Source organism: Citrus clementina, unplaced genomic scaffold (assembly GCF_000493195.1).
Source record: "Citrus clementina cultivar Clemenules unplaced genomic scaffold, Citrus_clementina_v1.0 scaffold_5, whole genome shotgun sequence".
Lineage (NCBI taxonomy): Eukaryota > Viridiplantae > Streptophyta > Magnoliopsida > Sapindales > Rutaceae > Citrus > Citrus x clementina.
Window position 1 is genome coordinate 8,364,545 of NW_006262201.1, and position 22,747 is coordinate 8,387,291.

The 22,747-nt window shown below is 34.1% G+C and overlaps 1 protein-coding gene and 1 non-coding gene across 2 annotated transcripts; both read right to left on the bottom strand.

Moving 5' to 3' along the window:
• Window positions 1-10,672: 10,672 nt before the first annotated feature.
• LOC112098738 lies at window positions 10,673-10,779 on the bottom strand. Its single transcript, XR_002905847.1, has one exon. It is a non-coding gene; the product is annotated as a small nucleolar RNA R71 (small nucleolar RNA).
• An 11,189-nt stretch (window positions 10,780-21,968) lies between these two features.
• Window positions 21,969-22,524, bottom strand: LOC18042187 (geraniol 8-hydroxylase). The gene is given in 2 exon segments (XM_024183441.1): window positions 21,969-22,364; window positions 22,366-22,524. Coding segments are annotated over 2 exon segments (555 nt in total).
• Window positions 22,525-22,747: the final 223 nt, after the last annotated feature.

Genomic DNA, 22,747 nt, shown 5'->3' on the forward strand with positions numbered 1-22,747 from the left:
TCAAATGCTACAACTGTGGCAAGAAAGAGCACGTCAAGAAAGAGTGTTGGAGTAACCAGAAGAGAAGAGAAGGTAAAGAACCTGAGTCATCAAATGCTCAGGGGTGTGTAGCAAGTACCTCGGATGATGGCGAAATTCTTTACAGCGAGGCAACAATTATTTCAGAAGGCAGAAAACGACTTTCTGATGTCTGGCTTATAGACTCAGGAGCTACCTGGCACATGACCTCTAGGAGAGAATGGTTCCACACATATGAACCTATCTCAGAAGGATCTGTATATATGGGTAACGATCATGCCTTGGAGATCGCTGGTATTGGTACTATCAAAATAAAAATGTTTGATGGTACAATTCGCACAATTGGGGAGGTACGACATGTCAACGGCCTGAAGAAAAATCTATTGTCTTTGGGACAAATAGACAATCATGGGTGCAAAACTCATGTGGAGAATGGAATTATGAAGATTGTTAAAGGAGCGCTTGTATTGATGAAGGCAGAAAAGATCGGCGCTAATCTATTCATGCTTAAAGGAGAAACACTACATGTCAGAACAAGGCTTGAAGATTCTCTCTGAGCGAAAATTGCTTCCGGGGCTCAAATCGGTAAGTTTACCATTTTGCGAGCATTGTGTTACAAGTAAGCAGCATAGATTAAAATTCAATAGATCTATTGTTAGAAGTAAATGCATTCTAGACTTGATTCATTCTGATGTTTGGGAATCACCGGATATATCCATGGGAGGTGCAAAGTACATGGTGACTTTTATTGATGATTATTCCAGAAGATGTTGGGTGTATCTAATTAAGAAAAAGTCAGATGTATTTCCTGTGTTTAAAGAATACAAAGCGCGGGTGGAACTTGAATCTGGTAAAAAGATCAAGTGCTTGAGGACAGATAATAGTGGAGAGTATACAGACGGCGAGTTTCTTGCTTTCTGTAAGCAAGAGGGTATTCAAAGGCAATTCACGGTGGCATACACTCCTCAGCAAAACAGAGTAGCGGAGCGGATGAACAGAACTCTTACAGAAAGAATAAGAACTATGTTGAGGACTGCTGGTCTACCCAATTCATTCTGGGCAGAAGCAGCCAAAACTGCCTGTTATATAGTAAATCGATCACCATCTACAGCGATTGGGTTGAAGACGGCGATGAAGATGTGGACTGGAAAGCCAACTGATTATTCCTACCTACATGCATTTGGATGTCCTGTGTATGTGATGTACAATGCCCAAGAAAGAACAAAGCTGGATCCAAAATCTAGACGATGTATCTTCTTGGGGTATGCTGATGGAGTAAAGGGGTATCGTTTGTGGGACCCCACTGCCCACAAGATCGTCATTAGCAGAGATGTTATTTTGTAGAAAATCAACTGCAAATGAAAGATGGAGATGATGGCACTATAAAAGAAAAGTCAGAGATTGTGTCGGTATATGTAGAAAATAATCCAGAAGATTCAGATTCTTCGGAAGCAGCACCAGAGCACGAAGAACAAGAATTAGTCGAGTCTGAGGCTCCAGAAGTTCGTCGGTCAACTCGTGAGAGACGACCACCAACATGGCACTCGGAGTATGTCACAGAGATCAACGTTGCATACTGTCTTCTAACGGAGGATGGAGAGCCTTCAACTTTCCATGAAGCTTTAAACAGCTCAGATGTTGCTTTGTGGATGACAGTAATGCAAGAAGAAATTGAAGCTCTACACAAGAACAAGACATGGGAACTTGTACCACTACCACACGGAAGAAAAGCCATTGGAAACAAATGGGTCTACAAGATCAAACGTGATGGCAATGATCAAGTGGAGCGGTATCGTGCAAGATTGGTGGTGAAAGGATATGCTCAGAAAGAAGGTATTGACTTCAACGAGATATTTTCACCGGTAGTTCGACTCACAACAGTCAGAATAGTCTTGGCGATGTGTGCTACATTTGACTTACATCTTGAGTAGTTGGATGTGAAAACTGCATTTCTTCATGGAGAACTTGAAGAAGAAATATATATGCTCCAACCAGAAGGTTTTGCAGAAAAAGGAAAGGAGAACTTGGTTTGAAGGTTGAACAAATCTCTATACGGTCTCAAACAGGCGCCGAGGTGTTGGTATAAGAGATTTGATTCCTTCATCATGAGCCTTGGATACAACAGACTCAGTTCAGACCATTGTGCATATTACAAGAGGTTTGAAGATAATGATTTCATTATTTTGCTGTTGTATGTGGATGACATGTTGGTAGCAGGTCCCAACAAAGATCGAATCCAAGAATTGAAGGCACAGTTGGCTAAGGAGTTTGAAATGAAGAACTTGGGACCAGCAAACAAGATTATAGGGATGCAAATTCACCGAGACAGAAATAACAGGAAGATTTGGCTCTCACAGAAGAATTACTTGAAGAAAATCTTGCGACACTTCAACATGCAAGATTGTAAGTCAATTTCTACCCCACTTCCTATTAATTTCAAATTATCCTCAAGTATGTGTCCTAGTAATGAAGCAGAGAGGAATGAGATGTCTTGAGTACCGTATGCATCAGCAGTGGGAAGTTTAATGTTCGCTATGATATGTACAAGACCGGACATTGCACAAGCAGTGGGAGCAGTCAGTCGATACATGGCGAATCCTGGTGGAGAGCATTGGATAACTGTGAAGAGGATTCTGAGATACATCAGAGGAACCTCAGATGTTGCATTATGTTATGGAGGATCAGAGTTTATTGTCAGAGGTTATGTGGATTCAGATTTTGCAGGAGATCTTGATAAAAGGAAATCCACTACTGGTTATGTGTTTTCACTTGCGGGAGCAGCTGTAAGCTGGGTTTCGAAACTGCTGACCGTTGTGGCTTTATCTACAATAGAAGCAGAATACATGGCAGCTACACAAGCTTGCAAGGAAGCTATCTGGATACAAAGATTATTGAAGGAGCTCGGGCACAAACAATAGAAAATTCCTGTGTTTTGTGACAGTCAGAGTGCCTTGCACATTGCAAGGAATCCAGCTTTTCATTCTAGGACAAAGCACATAGGAGTTCAGTATCACTTCGTTCGAGAAGTAGTGGAAGATGGAAGTGTGGATTTGCAGAAAATCCATACTAAGGAGAACCTAGCAGATGTTTTGACCAAGCCGATAAATACTGATAAGTTTGTCTGGAGTAGATCCTCTTGTGGCCTAGCAGAAACGTAGGCAACATGTTTATGGCGAAGCAGAAAGGATGGTGTGGAGATTGATTGTTTTTCAATTTAATCTCCAAGTGGGAGAATGTCAAAGTTGGCTGCATCTAGAAGTGTTTGGCATGACTGCATCTAGAAGTGTTTGGCATGACTGCATCTAGAAGTGTTTGGCATGGCTGCATCTAGAAGTGTTTGGCATGACTGCATCTAGAAGTGTTTGGCATGGCTGCATCTAGAAGCTTTGACAAGAATGGTCAGCTTGCAACAAGTTTGAAGATTGAATTTGATGCACACGGTTTTGATAAAGAAGTTTTGATACCCACGGCTTTGACTTTCTTGGCCATCATTTTGCTATAAATACAAGTGCAAATGAAGAGCTTATTCATTCCATTCAGAGAGCAATTTAGGGAGTTGAGAGAGAGTTCAAGAGCTTGCATTTATAAGCTCTTGTTACAGTGATTTAGAGAGTTTGGGTGTATTGGGGTTTTGGGTAGTGAGCTAAAATACTACAATACTTGTAACTCCTTTTCACTAGTAAAATATTTCCTTCTGTCTTCGCCCGTGGATGTAGGCTAAAAGCCGAACCACGTAATTTCTGGTGTCCTCTATTGTTCTTGTTCTTTATTTTATTTCCAATTTCATTTTAGCTGCAGTCCTGCTTCACCCACCAATTTACTAACACCAACAACTATTTGTTATTTTTTAGAGCGCCAAGAAATCAGGTTACCAGCAAGAAAAATAATATATGCTTATATGAAATGCAATTATCTCGGTTTTCTACCCAATCAGAATCAAAATAAACTATCAAGGTGAGTTGCTAGTGACGTTGGAGGTAAAGACCATACATAAGAGTGTATTTGAGATATCGAAGTAGATGTTTTGTTGCTGTCAGTGAGATTGACTCGAAGAATGCATGTACTAGGCCAGCTTGTTAATTTTTACATATTCACGGAAACATAAAAGACACGAGATTTAATGTGATTCGTCAATAAACCTTTGTCCATGGAGACAAGAGAATAATTGTCTTATTAACAATTTATAGTGTATAAATTTGAGTACTCTCACACAATCTTAAAGGAAACAATTTCTCCAAGACACATATTTTCTCATATCTTTATAAATAATGTGGAACTAAACTGAGCATCCAAGAAGATGCTCTCAAAAGTTTCTAAGAGCTCAATTGCAGACGCTTTCTTTCTCTGGACTCTTTCACAGATAACTCTCTCTATACTCTCTCAGACAGCTCTTCACCCAAGCTCTCACACTCTATATTTTAGGATGCACTCACCAAAGGAAATGGCTTAGTATTTCTGGGAGATATTCACCATGCATGCATTTAGTTATTGCACTCAAAAGTCTTGGAAATCGGCAACCAATTTCTTCATTTTTGAGAAATGAATACATGCGGCTCTAATTCCTCCAAATTGTCAATTTTTGTGGCCACTGAATTGAAAAGCAATCCATGTATTTTCATTTGATTTTTCAATAATTCTCTATCTCGACTCAGATTTGTCCAAATTTGAGTCGACTACCAGCTAATCATCATCCCTAAAGTACTCTTTCATTAAGGATCTAAAATGGTTGTGTCAATTCCACTGCCTATATATCTAGCTACTAGGATTAAGCCAATTATAGCTCAAAATTTCTCAAAGGAAACACTTTCACAACTTATCCCATACTCATATAAAAAATACACATAATTTCAAGCTAGTAAATTTTATCCAGATCTACAAACCATGCTTATTACTTCAGACATATCGAGATTTTTATACACCATCACATCCATAAGACTACCCATAACACAATCTTACAAAACATGAGATATATTCTCATGCTTCACTTGAGAAGAATAATATAAAGAAGAGCTCAGAAGCTAAAGGATTGCAAACTAGTTTAGTTTTTATCATTTATACCAAACCTTTCTAGCACCTTCTTCAAAATAGACTCTTCAGTTACCTACACGCTCTCATTCTTCCTGTCTTTACGAAATCTCCATCCCATATATTATTTGTTCATCACTTAAACCTTTCATCTCAAGCTTGAAAGCCATTTGCTTTTTCAATTTCATCTCTATTCTTTGAATATATAAGCATTTCGTCAACATAGAGTAATAAATAAATGAAACCTCCATCTTGCAGTCTTCTGAAATAAACACAGTGGTCTTGTTCGCTTCTTCGTGAATTCTACCCTGAATCAATCTCTTGCACCCTTATCTCTTTATTGCTTTAGTTTTTGAAATGACCCGCCCCGAACCCCTAGGACGAGTATATCTAAACTCGTCTAATTGAATCGATAATAAATCTAATATCTAAGAATTCTACCAAAAAATTCGGCAGAGTCTCCTTTATAATTATTACATCCCCAAACCTGCAATTTATACAATAAACACTCCAAAAATAATACAATATTTAATCAACCTCCACAACCAACTCCCTCAATCAAATACCAGTATCCTTCAAACATATAATGCTAAGAATACAATAATTTATCCTTAATCACAAATAAGTAATAAATTATACAATTCAAAATGTCCCAACAAAACATTTATGATTCCTAACACCATCACGTGGCTATAATTTTAAATCTAACTATTGTTGCTGGGTCGACTGATGTACCTGCAAATCTCCTGTGGGGAGGGGGGGAATATAATAAAAATAGGGTGAGTATGAAACTCAGTGAGCTCAGTGTGTGGATAATAGTTTTTAGGAAAATAAATTTATTTAAAATAACTTAATCTTTCCTAAATCAATTTCATCAAAAGATCATAAGAACTTACATAAACTTATTTAATTCAAATCATGCACTGAAATAACAATATTATATAAATTTGCATAAAATCAATGAAATTATAATACTTATAATATCAAATACTAAATACCAAAAACAACTATCACCAAATAAGTACCTAGGGGAATAATTTCATCATATCCGGACCTCGACGAACGGGCAATCAGGGAACTATCATGCCCCGGAGCTACAATGGATAGACGAGGAAATGTCATCTTATATCTCATGTATCTCAACATCTATATCTCTGTAATCATCATACTGCATGCATAAGCCCCCAAAAGGTAAAAACGCCCAAACACACGGCCCAAAACCTCTGTGTATATTCAGACGGGCCCCAAAGGCCTCTCATCTCATATCATCTGTATCACTGTATTCATCTCATATTATCTGCATCTTTGTATCTGAAGGGGAAGGGTACTGTCCAACGATTTTCCAAACAACCTTTTATACACATGAACATAAACATATAATCACATCTGAAATCTCATTTCTTTTTTATTCAACATATCTCAAATCCACTCAATTCTAATATCATGCATTTACTCAAAAAATGATAATAAAATCATTATTCAAACTCATTTTCAATAATAATAAATATCAGCACGTAGAATAAAAATCAATTTTCTAGAAAATCATTAAACCGAAGCATCAAATACTTATTATCAAAACATGTTGTACTGTTGTATAGTAAAATCAGAATATACTATGAAAATAAGTTTTGTATATTCCACTCACAGTGACGATGTCCAGACTCGGTATCACCAACGTCTGCGAGTTGATTCTCATTCGCGGGTCCTCTTAATTAAATAAACGACATAATTATTATCCGTATCATGAAATACGACTAACAATACGAAATAAAGCTCAAAACCAAACTCACGAACACATAAAATTTCAAAATTACCCTTATGTCCAAAAATTACCAAAATGCCCCTAACACCGAAATTTACCGAATTACCATCGGAATCATAATTTATCAAATCGTCCTCAATATCTTAAATTACAAATTGTCCTCAATTCGAATAACAAAATTAATCACAAGTTTTGAATTTACGAAATTACCCTCGAAGTGCGAAATTACCAAAATGTTCTTAATAACTTAAATTACCGAATTACCCTCGAAATCTCAAATTACCTCTCCGTCCTAATTGAAAATTACCAAATTATCCACTATTTTTATAAATTACAAATTTACCCCAAAGTTTTATGAAATTACTGAATTGCCCCTACTGGTCAACAGTAACTAGACTTCAGTCAATGACGACGGGAAGCTCAGGTTTGATAGTTCAGACCTCGGTGATTCCAACGGTGCCGGCAGTGACCTCCCACGCGCGGTGATGGCGGCAGATCGTGCTCCCAAAGCCGTAAGCTCTCCGGCGGTTGTTCACGGCCAAAACGGAGGTTTTAGGTGGCGGGGTTGGTTAGAAAACGATGAGGGTGAGCTGAGAAACAAGATCCAGGTGGTGGCGTGGCTAAAAATCTGCCAGGATCAACGACGACAAAAATGGGTTGAGCCGCAGCTTTTCAAGCTTCAAACGGCAGCATTCTAGTCGGCTTTCAACGGCGAGGACAGTGAGGATGTGACCGACATCTCACAAGCTTCAGATCGGTACCAAGCTCGGCCGGTGAGGTGGCCGGAATCGACGAGTGGAGCCAGGTCAAGGTTGTGGGTCGGGTCGGGCTAAACGAGTCAACTTCTCTCTCTCTCCTTCTCCTTCGCGTGCCCCTCTCTCTTTCCTTTTTTGGAAACCAGTTCCCTCCTTTCCATTTATAGAAACCATCTTTTTTTTTTAAAGATTACTACTAATTAAGCTAATGCCGAACCCGTGTTGAAATAAAATCTAACTACACGACCATTGAATTGTGTTCGAATTGTCCCAATTTTATGTTATGACAAATTTAAAATTAATTTCGAAGAGAAAAAATTAAATAATAAATTTAATTAGGAAAATTAAAGTGCATATGTTACAGTTTTGTACATAGATTTAACCATCTTACACACATAATTCTCCCTTCAGAAATTTTGAAGTCACAAAACTAAGTCATTTAGATCTCCTTCTCCAAAATCTCATATAAGAACACATTCACAACATCTAATTGAGCCAGCTCTAACTCATATTCCGAAGCTAAGGCAATTCATATAGAAATGGAAGTATTTTTCAGAATTGAAGAGAAAATACCTTCCTTCTAAGCAAATGCTTTTGCTACCAGCCTTACTTTATAACGAAGAGTCACTTGTTTTGCAGATCATTGCTTCTTGATGTAGCCTTATCTATTGCCAATAGCCTCCAATCCTTTATATAACTTTACGAGTTCACAAGTTTGATTTTAGTAAAGAGCCTTCACCTCTTTTTTTATGGCTAACTTCTGCTGATCACTATCTCTGTTGCATATTGTTTTACTAAAAGTGTTGGGAATTTCATCATCAGCAATTCGAAGTGCATACGCTACCACTATATAAGCCATTTAAGTTTTTCTTCTTGATCTCCTTCTTGTTATCATCTTTATCTACATCATTAGTTTTTTTTTTAATGGGACATTAATAGAAACAACACTTCTTAAACTCTTGGTGTCATCTCCAAAGTGGAACTCTTCTCCGATGTAGAACTGTCTGGTCATATGGGTTGCTGATAACTCTATGAAATGAGAGTTATCATGACAATTTTAGACTTAAATCAAGATTACTTTTAGAGTAAATAACATATTTTTATTGCATTTTAGTTTTATTTTGCATGAATAACCATTTTAGTTTATTCTTTATAAATTTTGTTTGATTTAAAATAAATTGTGTTCTTAAATCATATGCATAATTGTAGGTGACTGAAAGCTCAAATTTCAATGAAGGAATACTAATGCCATAGGCTTGCAAAAGATGGAAAAGAACTTGGTTACAGAAGAATTGAATATTGCAATCTGCAGTTTCCTAATCTAGAAGACACGAGACATAGGCTTTCGTTTACCATAATTTTCAACTATAAATGGAGCACACATCATAAGGAAAAGAGAGAGACGTCACCTAAAGAGAAAAACCACAAAGAAACAAAAGAAAAACATGATTCAAGAGAGAGATTGAGGGCTGCACAAGAGGAGAATTTGCAGAAATCAAGCGGGAGCTCAATCATTATTGTTTTTCTCTTGTTTTCTTGTTTTCCATTTATTTATAGGGATGTGTTTGATGGCTGAACTTTATTCTTTATTTTTCTTTTGCAAATCATGAAATAAATTTATTTGTGGTTGAGTGATAAACAATCTTGATGGTTTATTGACTGAATATATGTATTGCTGCATGTTTGCTGTAGCATTTTGTTTTGATAGAATTTATTTTTATTCATTATTTCGGTTGATCACCCATTTAATGATACTAGCTAAGGAAGAGCCAAAAAATGGCCTATCTTAGTGGAACATATCAAAGCAATATTCGGTCTTAGATTGGGTTTCCTAGATTGAGTTTTACTTGAGTCCAAAAAGGTCATGCTTGATCTAAGATTAGTGATGAACTAGATATAGGGATTCACCTTGTAGGGTAATTAGAACTTAAGTGTATAATGTTAAATCTAATGTTAGCATAACAACTGATCACTGTTGGGTTGCATATAGATATAAGATATCCAATAGGCGACGGCTGATGATACATAAGAATTCTGCCCAGTTTTGTAGCGGATATTGTAGCAACCGAGCCAAACATTAGAAAAATAGTCAAAAATATTAAGAGAGTTTATTCACTCAACTACTTCATATTCCCATTGGTTTTATTACTGTGTGACGTGAGGCTTTATTTAATTGCATTTTTTATTTATTGCATTTTATTTCAATTAATTTATTAGTTTTATTACTTGTTTTATATTTAATCTAGAACAAAATTTGCTCTGTTAAGATTGTTGTAGCAAGTCTGATAACATCAATCCCTGTGGAGACGATCTTGAATACTTATCATTATATTACTTGTTGTGTACACTTGCACATTGACACCAATAGTATTAGAATTTATACCAAAAAGTTTTAAGCGCCGTTGCTGGGGATTGATTGTTCATTGTGATTTGTGAAATTAGTTTTAACAGTGCTAATTTTTAATTTTGTTTTGATTTGTTAATTTTGTTGACATATGTGATCTAGCAACCCTTGCATGTGCAAATATAAATTTGTTGAATTCCAATTTGATCTAGAAATATAAAGAACTGCAAAGAGATTGAGAAGAGAGCATCAGAAATTACAAGCTACTGTAGCAATGGATGACTTGCAAGACATGAGAAACTTTAACCGTAGAGAGGAGATACAATTAGTCAATGTACATGAAGGTCTAAATGGACAACATGTTCAAAGGCAACCAGGGAACGACAACATTATTCACATGGCGAACGATAGAGATAGAGCCATTCGAAACTATGCAGTGTTGACTCCTTAAGCCATACATCCGGGAATAATTAAACCTAACGTTCAAGCTGACAATTTTGAGCTCAACCCAGTGATGTTTCAGATGCTGCAAACAGTAGGGCAATTCAATGGACTGCCATATGAAGATCCTCATCTATATCTTAAGCTATTTTTGGAAGTGAGTGATGCTTTCAAGATTGTTGGAGCATCGCAGGAAGTATTGAGACTCAAACTTTTCCCATTTTCTTTGAGAGATCGAGCAAGAGCATGGTTGAATTCTCTATCACCACATGGAATGACTTGGCTGATAAATTTTTGATGAAATACTTCCCACCAACCAAGAGTGCAAAATTGAAGAACGAGATCACATATTTCCATCAACTTGAAGATGAGAGGTTGTATGATGCATGGGAAAGATTTAAAGAGTTACTCAAAAGATGTCCTCATCATCGTATTCCTTGCTGCATACAGTTGGAAACTTTCTATAATGGTCTCAACCCAAGCACTAGATTGATGGTGGACGCTTCAGCAAATAGGGCCTTGTTATCTAAGTCTTACAATGAGGCTTATGAAATTTTGGAGAGGATAGCCAACAATAACTATCAGTGGCCATCAACCAGACAAGCTGCAACAAGAGGAACAGCAGGGGTTCATAATATAAATGCTTTGACAACATTATCAGCCCAAGTAACCTCATTAACACATATGGTGAAGGCTATGACTACTGCTCTAGCAACTGTCAACCACATTGCTGAGGTCTCTTGTGTTTATTGTGGAGAGGGACACTTATTTGATAATTGTCCTAGAAATCCAATTTCAGTCAATTATGTGGGCAGCTTCAATAGACAGAACCAGGACAATCCATATTTAAATACTTACAACCCTAGATAGAGATAACACCCAAATTTTTCATGGAGTTATCGGAACCAGATTGCTGCAGCACCACCCAGTAGACAGAACAGACCTGCTCAACCACCTGGATTTTATCAACAAAATCAAGAGTAAAGAAGCATCAACAATGATCAACTCAGCTCCCTTGAAGCTTTAATTAAAGATTATATTGTGAAGAATGAAACAATTGTCCAAAGTCATGATGCATCTTTGAAAAACCTAGAAAATCAAATTGGACAGCTTGCTACAACAGTAAGCAATAGACCTCAGGGTAATTTACTGAGCAACACAAAGGACCCAAGAAGAGAAGGGAAAGAGCACTGTAAAGTGATTAACTTGAGATCTGGGAAGGATATTGATAGTTCAGTTGGTGTACCAAAAAGAAGAATTAAGTCCAACAAAGGCCTAGAAGACACTCAAGTAGAGGAGGAGTCACAGTCTTCCACTTTTCAAAATGCAAATCAACACAGTTCTACTACAACATCTACAGAAAGTTATGATCCAACACCTGATGGCGATGAAGCTACAGCACCAACAACAACAGACCCGAGTAGAGCAAAAGTAAAGCAGTCTGCACAACCTGCTACAACACAATAGCTTAGACATCCACAACCCTTTCCTCAAAGGTTTCATAAGCAAAAATAAGACAAGTAATTCAGCAAAATCTTGGGAGTGCTGAAACAACTACATATTAATATCCCTTTTGTGGAAACTTTAAAACAAATGCCAAATTGTATGAAATTTTGACAAAGAAAATAAGACTTAGAGAACTTGAAACAGTTGCTCTAACATAAGAGTGCAGCTGAATGCTTCAGACTAAGATACCGTAGAAAATGAAGGATCTAGGAAGCTTTACAATCCATTACTCCATAGGCACTAAATACAGTGGTAAAGCACTTTGTGATCTAGGGGCTAGCATTAATCTCATGCCTTTATTAGTGTTTAAGCAATTGGGAGTTGGTGAATGTAGACCACCAACAGTGGCTTTACAACTTGCTGACATATCTCATGTCTATTTAGAAGGGAAGATTGAAGATGTGTTGGTGAAGGTGGATAAATTTATTTTTCTGGTGGATTTCATTATGCTAGACTTTGAGGCAGACAAAGAAGTGCCTGTCACTTTAGGGAGACCTTTCTTAGCCACGAGAAGACTCTAATTGGCGTACAGAAAGGAGAGTTGACTATGCGAGTGAATGATCAGCAAGTTACATTCAATGTGTTGGATGCCATAAAGAGTCCCGATGAGATTGAATATTGCAATTTTATCAGTGTTATGGACTTTGTTATAGTAGAGAGATTACAGAGTTGCTGCAATAAAGAAGAAATCAATGTTGTAACATTTGAAGAACTTGATGATGAAGATCATGGAGCAGTCAACATAGCATGGTCAGGAGATAAGCAACCTGTGAGAAATGACAAACATATTGCGTCTTTAGACCTCTTAAACAGATCAAGAGAAGAGTTTGGTGGATTTATTGGGGTGATAGCGGAAGGCTATTGGATGAGGGATCCAACATGAGAAATCAAGAATGGTCAGGCTGAAAGACTCAAAATCAAGCACTAATTGGGAGGCAACCCAATAAGGGAAGTTATTTCAAGTTTTTAAGGCATTGAATTTAGCTTTTAAATTATTTAATTTGTCTTTTTGTTATTTTTAGTGTGCATCTAATTTTTTAGGTCTTTGTGTCAAATTGCAGCAAGTAAAAAAAACACAAAAAAATAAAAAAAAATGTGGGCAAAAAAGAGCAAGAAGGAATTGCTGCAACATCACTTACAGCATGACATATAACAAAAGATTCTCAAATAATAGAGGCATTTCTTACTTTTGCAGCAGTAATGGATTGATAAGATTTTGTGATAAGGAGCGTTTGAGAAGTGGATCAAAGAAGAAGTGACCCTTTACAGCCTATACTACAGCAGTGCTTCCAGCAACAGGGGAGTACCCCTTACCCGCAAGTTTTTTTTTACTTCTTTATGAAAAACTTCTCTTTCATTTAGTTTTAATTTTCTGATTCATTCTGTAGGTTTTTTATTTATTGTATGCATGTGTGGTTTGTGTTGTTTTATTTTGTGTGCTTGTGAGGACACAATATTTGTCAAGTTTGAGAGGGTTGTGTTTATGAGTGCATGTGTTTATGCTTGTGTTGTGTGTTGTTTGAAGTTCTGCTATCTAGTATTTGTGTATAGATTTGAAAACCTAATGAAGATAAATTGAGTGTTATTCAGTATTTATGAGAATGCTAAATAAGGATAGTTATAGATGAAGGTTGAAATTCTGTCCTGACACTTAAACTTTGGTTGAGTTTTATGAGAATGCTGTAGCAGAGCTAGGAAAACCAAAAAAAGAGTAGAAAATATCTCAAGTTTGGGGTAAAATTTTTGTTGAACTGTGCCTGTTGTGAAATAAATTATGCTCCAATGGTTTAAGTTGGAGTAACCAGGGTTGAGTATGCACACCCCATATGCAGACTTGAGTCTAAAGGCAACAAGAGTTATGAGCAGTGCTGTAGCAATTATATATAATAAAAAAAACAAAAAAAATGGTGATGAAGGAATGAAAAATAAAGGGGTTCGATGCCTAGGATACTGAGTAACCTGGTCTATCCATAAGCCCCATGTTCAACCTTAAGTTAAAGGCGTCCAAAGGTAAGACCTAGATATAGCATCCTGGATGTGTTGCTGTAGCAACTCTGACATGTACTTTGAGTGGGTAATTGGGTATCGTCATCACAAGTGATAGGTATTCACATGAAAGCTCAATGTTGCATTGAAAGATTTAACTGAAAAAAAAAACAAAAAAATTATTTTTGTTGAAGCATAATTTGAGTTTATTTGTGAATTCTGCTCCCCCATATGTGAATATATTTGTGCTCTACCTTTGAATTATATGCAATGTCTGTGTAATGTTGTAGCACCTCTGGAATTAGATCAAAGTGGCACACACACACTTTGGACATAATGAGGCCTAAGTCTAAAACTTGAACTGCTATAACAATTTTGTATAATTAAGAGTGTGATCTAAGGGTGAAAGAATCCTTGAAATTTGATGACAGAGCTAAGTTATTTGCTGCATGATTGTGTGATTGAAGTGTTAGTGTTGTTGTCATTACTTGAGGACAAGTAATGGTTTAAGTTTGGGGGTGTGATAACTCTATGAAATGAGAGTTATCATGGCAGTTTTAAACTTAAATCAAGATTACTGTGAGATTAAATAACATATTTTTATTGCATTTTAGTTTTATTTTGCATGAATAACTATTTTAGTTTATTCTTCATAAATTTTGTTTGATTTAGAATAAATTGTGTGCTTAAATCATATGCATAATTGTAGGTGATCGGAAGCTCAAATTTCAATAAAGGAATGCTATTGTAATAGGCTTGCAAAAGATGGAAAAGAACTTGGCTATAGAAGAATTTAAACAAATCTAGAACAGTACAGTTGCTGTAGTCGTTGCTGTAGCAACCATTGCCATTGTTGTAGCAATCCTAGAATAACGACTGAGAAAATTTTGTAGAATATTGTGATCTGCAGTTTTCTAATCCGGAAGAAACGCGACATAGGCTTCCGTTTACCCTAATTTTCAACTAGAAAAGAAGCACACATCATAAGGAAAAGAGAGAGCCGTTACCCAAACAAAAAAACCATAAAGAAACAAAAGAAAAACATGATTCAAGAGAGAGATTGAGGGCTGCACAAGAGGAGAATTTGCAGAAATCAAGCGGAAGCTCAGTCATTATTATTTTCTCATTTCACCAGCGCAAACCATTGACACTTAATATTAAATTATTTAACAAATTTGATATATTAAATTATTAATTTTTAATGAAAAAGTAAATATATATGAAAAAATGACTTTATATTGACTAATCATAAATAGTTATCAGACCCTCAAATCCGTATGTATTTATTGAAAAAAAATTGGACTCATCATTGATTCATTGTACGATCTTTTAGGAAACAAAATTTTTTTCCTGTGATTGTAATTACTGATATTGGTTACTAGAACTAAATTATTGATAATTTTTTACTATATTAATAGATTATGCTAAACATGTAGAATCTTAAGATTTTCTTTCGTTCGGTATTATATTTTCAAAAAGGATATTTTGTCAATTGTTATGTATTTTAAACTAAAAATATATTACAACTATTTCAAATAATTATTTTAAATTTACCAAAAAGAGTGGGTTAAATGTATTAGTTCAGTTGACACAATAATAGATTTGTGCTTATATATTTTATCCAAATAATTTAACGGATGGGTTTAAGAATATATAATTTAACATGACACAAATCACCGAACACGACCATTGCCAGGCCTGAGTATATATATTTTCTCTCAATTAAACCTATTTGTAGACAAATATAAGTGTGTGTATATTCTCTCAATTAAACCTATTTCTAGATAAATATATTCATTATGCTTCTCATAGTAACCAATGTACGATTAATTATGTGTGGGTAATTGCACACAAGATTATTGTATTCTTAATCATCAAGGTTCTCCACAGAAATTAATTTTAGTTGTCCTAAAAGACCTGTTGAGTAGTTTTTAAGTAATATTTTTATTGATTATCAGAATTCGAATCCTGACGTAGACTCGGTTTTGACTTTTTCCCCTCGTGCCTTTTTAAAAGAAGTTAATAAAAGTAACTTAATTCTAGCAAATAACTATGCACTCGGAGGCTGAAGTATAGAACCCCATGCCTTAAGAAAACAATGGAGAAAGGGTGATGATTTTTTCACCTAATAATTTTTGTATTCTCACCCAATCTCTACAAAATTACTAGAAGTCGCATTATTTTTAAGAAATTGAAATAAAAAAGAAATTTATCAACCATTCAATTAAATTTTGTCTTCTTTTTTTTACTGGTTTTTGTTATGTCTGACCACTAACCTCTTCTTTTTTTTTTTTTTTTTTTTTTGAGTTCCAAATAAGCGCCGTAAGATGGCATAATTTAATACACTGCTTACATGCTCAATAGGGAAGTTGGTAGCCTTTGGCGTGAAGCCCAACCAAGCTAATAATGTTAACTGTCTTGTAATTGTCTAAGAACATAGCAGAAAACAGATTCATCCACGATGATGGTTATAACAGTTGGTCCTTCAACATACAAGTTGTCAGTCCTGTTTCTAACAAATCATCCTCCTCTCATGTGTGCTCCAAGTTCACCAAACTGATCACCAGCTTCTATGTTTCAAGAGAGGCAAACTGCATCCAGCTATTGTTTCAGGACTTCTATGTCTGACCACTAACGTTACGTTAGCAAAAGTTTAATTTTTACTAGTTTACCCTTAAAAAATTTATTTAGCTTCAGTATTTTTTTTTAAATTTTACTAAAAAAAATTTTAATGATGAATGGATTATTTTATTGATATAATTATTAATTTTAATAAAATTATTAATTTCTAATTAAACTAACAAAATATTTTTATGAGATGATGCTCATGAGATAATTTATCAGAAGATAAATTATATTATTTACATGTGAAGGTATTGAAACATTAGATTATAAATAATAAAGCTAAATACCTATATATTTGGTATCATCTTTTCGCTTGCTGTCTTTTGTTCTTTGAAAAAGAAAATACATAAAACTTGCTTGCCGGCTCATTTTCGTTCTTTAAACTTTCATTCCATGTTAAAGGTTTCCGCGGTATGACTTTTTAACAACTTTTGCTAGTGCAATGAATGTATAGGTCCAACAAGAAAATTTATTATGTATATTAGATAATGATATATAAATAGAATATTTGTTTGATATCTTGCAGCCGAATCAACCATTTTAATTTTTTATATTTTATTTTAAAATAAAAAATATAACAATTTTTCAAATATTTTTGAAAGTATATCAACAAAAAAATTACAACCTTCCAGCTAATATTAACAAATATAAAAAAAATTAAAAATGAATTTTATATTCTGTCAAATATCATTCGGTTATAAATATAATTTATTTGCATAACTAAAATGCAATATTATTTTAAAACACACAAAATGAACTGTTCTTTAAAATAAATAACTTACATATATATATGATTGGTTATAAAAAATACAATTAATCATGATATTCTAACTAAAAAATTTAAAATATATATATATTACATTATGCTATTTTTTACTATTTAATTTTGTATTTTATTCTATAATTTAACGTTTAGAATAAAAAGATCCTTTTAAATAAAATAATAACACTGAATTATAATAATTCACACAAAAATTAATGCAACTATTAAAAAATATTAAATAATTCTTTACCTTCTCTCATTCTCCCTTATTTTTCATACAAAAATAAAACACGTTTTCATTGTTATCATTTTTATATATTGTTTTTAAAACAAGCTATCAAAAGTTTTTAAAACAAACTGTCAAACACATTTTGATTATTAAAAGTATCACATGAAAAACACAATTTTCTTTCTCCAAAACAATTGTAAAAGCATCAATTAAAAAAAATAAAAAAATGCACCCTAAATTGTTAAATCCAATAGTACATATTTCTTGAGATAATTTTGCTATTTTATTTCATAAAGGGAAAATAGTTAAATTATGTTTATTTTGAAGCAACTTTAATGATCAAAGATGGTCAAAAGATCTGAGTCAACACACGCACACGCACACGAGCAGATATATATAAAGATAGTCTTTTTTTAGTGCGGATATTCGTATTTTAAAAATTGCAAACATCCATACAAGAGAATATGTATGTACATATATATATATAGACACACACATACGTAAAAAACTTTTCAAATAGAGATTCTTAACTATATTAAAGTTATGGATAAATTAAAAGGTAAAGAAAATATATATTCTAATACGTTACATGATAAAATACACTGTATTAGATTATATATTTTCTTTTTTTCCATTAACATTTCCTTTAACTTTAATATGAGACTTTAATTTATCCTTTATCGTGTAAGCTTAAGTTGGACTTATAGAGCCCGTCACTTGTTTAGGAAATTAAAGAGTTCACAACTAAAATATTACCTAAATACGACTGCTGGGATAACATCTTGTTTACATATTAAGAGCTTCTTCATTATCTTGTTTACATATTAAGAGCGGTGAGACAGGTGAAACTTAAAATCATAGCAGCTTTGGAATTAATACCATCGACCCAACAACAGCTTGTGGGTGTTAAATGAATATTAATGAGTTTCACTATTGAATTCCAATCATCACTTATTAATGTCTAAACAACTGCTGCAATTTTACAGGGAATTGACTGTTGCATTTCATACAACAACAGCTCGTGAGTATTAATTAAAAGGATTGTGTTAATTAATTATTTTCCACGTTAATACTACTCTTGGATTTTGCGATTCTAAATCATTACTTATTAATGTCTGAACAAGTGTTGTATTTTTTGAGCCTGAATAAGTGTTGTTTTCATTGTTGCATTTAATACAAATCACGCATTAACAGCTTGTGGATATTAGATAATAATTATGATTTTTCACAGTAACATTACTCAAAAAATTTCCAATCCTAAATCGTTACTTGTTAATGTTTTGACAAGTGTTGCATTTGTGAGACAGGTGAAACTTAAAACGAAACCAGCTCCGGAAATAATACAACCGACCCAACAAGAGCTTGTGGGTATTAAATGAACATTAATGATTTTTCACATTAACATTACTCTTAAATTTTCAAATTCCAAATCATCACTTATTAATATCTATATATGTGTTGCAGTAACTAAGCCTGAGGGAATTGATTGCTTTTTAATATATTTGTGGGTGCTAGAGTCATTATTTTCTCACGTGGTACCACGGCATTCCGTTTCGAAGTCTAAACTTGTTGAACTTGAGGCCGTTCTTCCATTTAATTTGATTAATTAAGCTTAGTTGGAGTTATTGGAGCCCGTATGTCTGTTATGACCGGTTCAAACACTTATCTAAGAGTCAACAACTAATGCTGTGGCAGTTGGGTTTGGCATATTGAAACCTGATCATGTACAACGAGTAGCAGGATGGGGAGCTGAAGAGTGATTGTTGGGAGTTCTGAGGTGAAGATCTTGGACGAACCAAAATCTCCCAAAGAAGGATTGAAATTGAAGGAGCTAGAAAAATTCACAAAATCTTTTTGATCTCTGCCATGAGACCATTTTTTCTTATCATGTCTTTGAAGTAAACTTAATAAACATTGATGTTATTTTTTCTTTTAACAAAATTATGTGATTTTTACAAGTATTTGAGAATTGACCCAAAAAAAAACGTAATTTCTATAACAGTATTTAAATTGAACAAGAAAAAATTATTTTTTATATTTGTATATTTATTTAGAATGAAAACATTACACAACTCATATAAAAAATAATAATGAACATGTTCAACTAATTGTCATACATAGAAAGGTCATCTGAAAATTGAGAAAATAGAAACCCTCAAAAAAAAAAGCTAAGAAATGATAAAGCCTCTCTCTAATGAGAACGTCTATGGTATATCTAAGTCAATACAATCAATTATTATATATATAATATGTATAATTAAATTTAATATAACTATAACTTGCATGTTAATTTTTAAAAATAATTGAACTTTAAAAATAAATGAACACATGGCATAACATCATTTGTTTATTATATTACTGATATAGTATATCCGATTTATTCTAAAATTCCTCCTCTCTAATATTATATTACTGATATAGTACATCCAATATATTCTAAAATTTCTCCTCTCTAATAACTACTATTGATAAAAGTAAGTAATCCCTCTGGGGTACCGTTGCTCTTGACTACTTTGATTGAGTTAAATAACGGAATTCTGAAATCTAAAACAACAGACGATTGTATACTATATACTATTGTAGTACAGTAATTTGCATCCCAGAAGCCAAAATCCAGACATATCGAACAATTAATGAATTTGAAGATAAGAAGAGAAAAAATAAAATTAAAAAAAGAGTCATCAAAGTAAGAGAGAAGAAAGCCATTGGCGGGTTACCAAAATTTTAAAATCAAAAGAAAACTGCCACTGCCATGACCGCCGAAAACCCTAGGTCAGTTTGGGGGAGTTGGGAGGAGTTTATGCACTGGAAACTAACAAGTGGAGCGATGGCTAGAAAGCAATATTACATTAATTAACTAAAAAAATCAGTTGAGGGGATGGTGACATGGTGTAGTGCCTTATTTCGAAGGTCCTACATCGCAGTACTTGTCTTAAAAAAAGAGTGATTAAGTCTAGAAGAAGTCGGAGAGAAGAACGTTCAGAATAAAATTAAATGAAAACCATGCATCTCACTAATAAAATATGTTGAATGACTCCAGAAACCACGTAACTCACTTAAAGAGATACATAAGTTGTATAGAGGGAACAAATTGATCTCACTAGAACGGACGGGCGAGATTAGATCTAGAAATGTCATACCACTTAAGAATGGCTATGAATAGAAGACTAAGGCTAAACTGCTTATTTTATAATTTTTTATAAAAATAGTGTTTGGTAAATTTTGTAAAAGCAACTTATTTCATAATTTTCTTCATTTCTTCAGCAGCTTTTAAAAGCAAGTAGAGGGTTGCTTTTCATAAACAGCTTATTCAATAAGCTGCTATGTCTTTTTAAAATACCTATTACAACCTTAGTATTTTGATAAAAAGACAATTATATCGTACTTATTCATAAACCCTAATATATAAATCATTAGATATTATATCACTGCCACAATTTTATTGCAAAAAAATTATTGTGAATGTAATACATATTACTTTTTATTTGATTTAGATTACGTAAAAGTATAAATTTTTATCATATATTTTATATAATAGATTATGAAGTTCTTCAGATTTTTCTTAATTGAGATTTTTAATTAATTTTACATATTTAAGAAAAAAATATATGTCTAAACAATTTATTAAACATAAAATAAAAAATTAAAATGTATGTTCATTTTGGTCATTATGTAATACAAGAGCACTTTCGTAATAAGATTTACCAAACGCATGTACTTTACTTTTCAAATTCACAGCAAACGCAACAGCACAATTTACCAAACACCAAGCTACTTTTTTAATCAACAGCTTATTTCAGCTGCACAGCAGAAGCAACTTATTTCATCAGCCTCTGCAATCCCAAACTGGCCCTAAGGCTGAATAATGGGTAATTCACTACTTGATTTCAGAGATTGAAAAGAAGAAGATAATGAAAAGAAACTCTATCTTCCGCAGTGCCTTTGAAGGTAAATCCAACCGCGCTACAAATCAACAAGTTGACAAATTCCATGGTTTTTATAACATAATGAGGGGAAGATTTAAATAAAAACGTTGATTAACAAGGAAAAAGTGCTTTTAATGGCTATAACATCCAAATATTATTTCAGGGAAAAGGACATTCAACCCCCCAACGTTTAGGAAAAGGGACAAAAAACCCCTCAACGTTTCAATTTAATTATAGTGAGAGATAAAAATTTAATTGTATCTCAATTTTTAGTTTTAAAAAATTATTAATTGTGATATATCTCAAATTAATATATTAATTAATTTATTATAAGGGTATAATAGTAATTAAAAATTAAAAATAAATTTACTGTTAAAACAAATGGTGTTTGTTAACGGAAAGGGGGTTATAAATCCTTTTTGAAACGTTGAGGGGTTTTTTGTCCCTTTTCCTAAACGTTGGGGGGTTGAATGTCCTTTTCCCTATTATTTCATAAACAACAAAGTGCACAAAAGAAATTATTTCATGATAAAATGCATTGGCTAACCATGTAAAATCACTCCACCGCGCACAAGACAAATCATGGGACTAAATGGCAACGAGGACGACCCGAAGGGGTCGAGCCTTTTGCAAGGTGAGGTCAAATTTCTCTTCCATGTCCATGTTTTCTAGTCTAACCCCATCTTCGAGCTTCCAATCGAAAGATCTAATAAGAGAACCCAACATTAAATGTAACATCCTGATAGCCAACGGTAAACCAGGGCATGTTCGCCGCCCAGCTCCGAAGAGGATTAGCTCAAAATTCTGGCCTTTGAAATTAAGATCTGTCCTCAAGAATCTCTCAGGCATAAACGAGTGAGGGTTGTCCCATGTGCTTTCATCTCTACCAATAGCCCACACATTGACTAAAACTTGAGCACCCTTAGGCACTGTGAAGCCAGCAATTTCTACATCTATTGAGGCTTTACGAGGAAGTAATAAGGAAAACTGTTGGGTGCAACCTAAATGTTTCTTTGACTGCTGCTTGTAGATAAGGTAATCGATTGATGTCTGATTCCTCAATTGGGTTACCTTTGCCAATTGTTTGTTCCATCTCTAATCGGGCTTTCGATAAATCCTCGGGACTGCAGAGTAGTTCCGCCATTGCCCATTACAGTGTACCTGACGTTGTATCGGCTCCCGCAACAAACAAATCATGTTATCATGCGATCCGTTACTACTATAAACTCTGTGAAAATCGCCAACGACTCGAGCAAACGTAACTTGTAATTCGTACAAGAAAGAGACCCAAAAAGGGAATATGATACGCCGCGGAGGTCGTCAAGGATTCCAAAGCCTAGCAACAAGTATGCTGGGTACGTTTGAAT